The sequence below is a fragment of the Coenobita brevimanus genome, chromosome 21 (genome assembly GCF_032717465.1).
Source record: "Coenobita brevimanus isolate Jiangsu-jjx chromosome 21, ASM3271746v2, whole genome shotgun sequence".
Classification (NCBI taxonomy): Eukaryota; Metazoa; Arthropoda; class Malacostraca; order Decapoda; family Coenobitidae; genus Coenobita; species Coenobita brevimanus.
In genome coordinates this window covers 29743221-29745688 of record NC_136974.1, presented here as the reverse complement: position 1 = coordinate 29745688, position 2468 = coordinate 29743221, and the positions used below count along the sequence as shown (strand labels likewise).

The following is a 2468-nucleotide window of genomic DNA, read 5'->3' as shown; positions in this document are numbered from 1 at the left end:
AACAAAAAAGAACAATACTGAATCCGACAACAAAAACAAAATAAAGAAGAAGAAAATAAATAAAATCCATTTACCAAAAATTCAGCGCTTTTTTTCATTTATCTTCCTTCATTCAAACTTTCCCGCCCTACACTCCCCTCCATGGCAAACCAGACGGCCAAAATCGACCCATTTCTGCCCAACCCTCCCTTTTTTTTGCAATCAATACGCACTCTCATACACACGTGCATACCCGTTTTCTCTGGACCGTGGCCGCCTCACAGAAAACGAAGCCTCCACCCTCTCTCTCTTTCTCTCTCTCGTCCTCTGTCTGTCTCTCCTATTTTTATCTCTCGTTCTATCTCGGTCTTCCAGTCCTCCCCCAACCCCCTTTCTTGTTCCATTTTTCTCGCGGGTACTTGTGGATGCAGATGTTACTCTTTTCAAACTAGGCTTAATTCATGTTTCAGGTGAATCTCTCTCTCTCTCTCTCTCTCTCTCTCTCTCTCTCTCTCTCTCTCTCTTTCATATCTACAATTTCGCACACCTGTTATGTTCACTCTCTGTCTCTCGCTTTTTCGTTCCAACAAAATTTTCAGTAACGTCAAATCAACATAGTTATTTCTTCACCTGATGCAATATTCGTTTGTTTCCATTTCACATTTCCTTACACACTCATTTCCTACCAATATTTAACTTCCAATTTTCCACATCAATCACAAAAGATTAAACTACAAATGAAGCAGAATGTTTATTTTTACGTTAACGAAGACGAACAATATGGATCTCACAAGCACCATTTCACTGCACATCACCCCAAAAAATACTTTACTTTCAATACACACAAGGAACGCCAAAGTATACTAACATATATAAAAATACGACAAGCACAGGTTATGAGAAATACTGCTTGAATACTCTTCCCAAGACCAAGATCAATGTCTGGGGCAGTGTTGACCTTCTCACCGGGACGATATCATTAAGTAAGCTTCGTACTCTTCTGACAATAAACAATAAAGGTTCAGACCAAGCTACAAGGTGAAAGTGAGACGGCAGTGCAAGAAAACTGCAATGTTGTTATGATGGGAATTTCAAGTGAGATGACAGAGGGATAGGTATGGCAGAAAGAACTGCCATATTTTTCCTTTCATATAGGGCATATAACGATTTTTCAGCAGGATTTTAAAAAAGAAAAGCTTTGGGATTAATACTCACGTGTAGCAGTTGGATGGAGCCTTGATGTGTTGCGGTAACTGCTCGAAAAATGTGCGGAACTCTTCAAACTCCCTGTCTGCCATCTTGGATAGGCTGTGTGTAGACTCGTTGTATTGCTGGGTTGCCTAAGTTCCCGTGTTCAGGCAGCCCGGGCGGCTAGTCACCGAGCCGCGCTACTCCCCACCTGAGGCAATAGTTGACGAATCGAGAGAATATATTTTTCTTTCTCCTTAATACAACTTTAGCAACATTCAACATTACACAGCATACTATATAAATATTTCCCCTATGTTATAACGGTAACTATAGTATGAACTTGCCTACTGTGAGAAAATTAGTAAATATCGACAACAACAAATCTCACAGCAACAGCGCGGAAAACCAAAGTACAATCGATAGCGAACTAGACTACTTCGGGGAAACTTGAGGAGATATACCGCAGTGAGCCCTTAAAAAGTTCCCGGTTATTTTCTGCACTGAGGCGCCAGCATGAATGGATGACGGGGGTGTGGGAGGGAAGGGGTACGGGTCCGGGAGCGTAAATGGAGAGGAAAACTGTCAACAGCTGGATCAAGGCAGGGTTTATGGGATTATGCAGGGCTCAATTCCTTCCTTGTCTCTCTTTTTAGCAATTTTGATCTTGGCAACTCCGTCCTTCTTTGATTTTTTCCACTTATGTTTTATTATTTTCAGAGCAACTTTTATCCTGCCCGTCTTTCTGCACTGCTAATCTTACCACTTATTTCCATTATCTTTCTATTATTACTGATCTTGGCAGTCATCGGCTTTTTTCAACGTTACCTTTTTTTTTTTCACCTTTTTCAACATACCTGGCAGTCTTGATATCTCTCACACTTTGTATTTCCAATCTTTTCTCATGATGATGATGATGATGATGATGATGATGATTAACCCAACTCCTTCAATACGGTGACCTTTCTATATTATCTCTCGCAATTACCATACAATTGACTCAGCTTAAGAATAATGCCCAGTGCTGAAGAGATTAAGTTGAAAGTGCGGTGATAAGGAATAGGGAAGTGAGCATGGCAGCAAGGAAATGAGCATGGAAGGAAAGAAGACACTGCACAGTACTAAATCTCTCTCTAACGCATGGATGTGAAGCTTGGACTCTGTAACAAGGACACAAGGCACGAGTGAGAGGAGTGAAAAAGAATTATTTAAGAGGATTACGTGGGGTTGCATGGAGAGACAGACAGACAAATGAGGAACATAAGAAGCGTTGCGGTGTTGATGTGGATGTGCTGGGAAAG

General features: G+C 41.1%; 1 protein-coding gene across 1 annotated transcript in view; it reads right to left on the bottom strand.

The window, feature by feature from the left end:
• Aplip1 (JNK-interacting protein Aplip1) overlaps positions 1–1277 on the bottom strand; it is a 263981-nt gene extending 262704 nt beyond the window's left edge. Inside the window, exon 1 of the mRNA XM_080266645.1 lies at positions 1195–1277. Coding sequence (XP_080122771.1) covers positions 1195–1277 — 83 coding nt within the window. The remainder of the gene's footprint in view (positions 1–1194) is intronic.
• Between the last annotated feature and the right edge of the window lie 1191 nt (positions 1278–2468).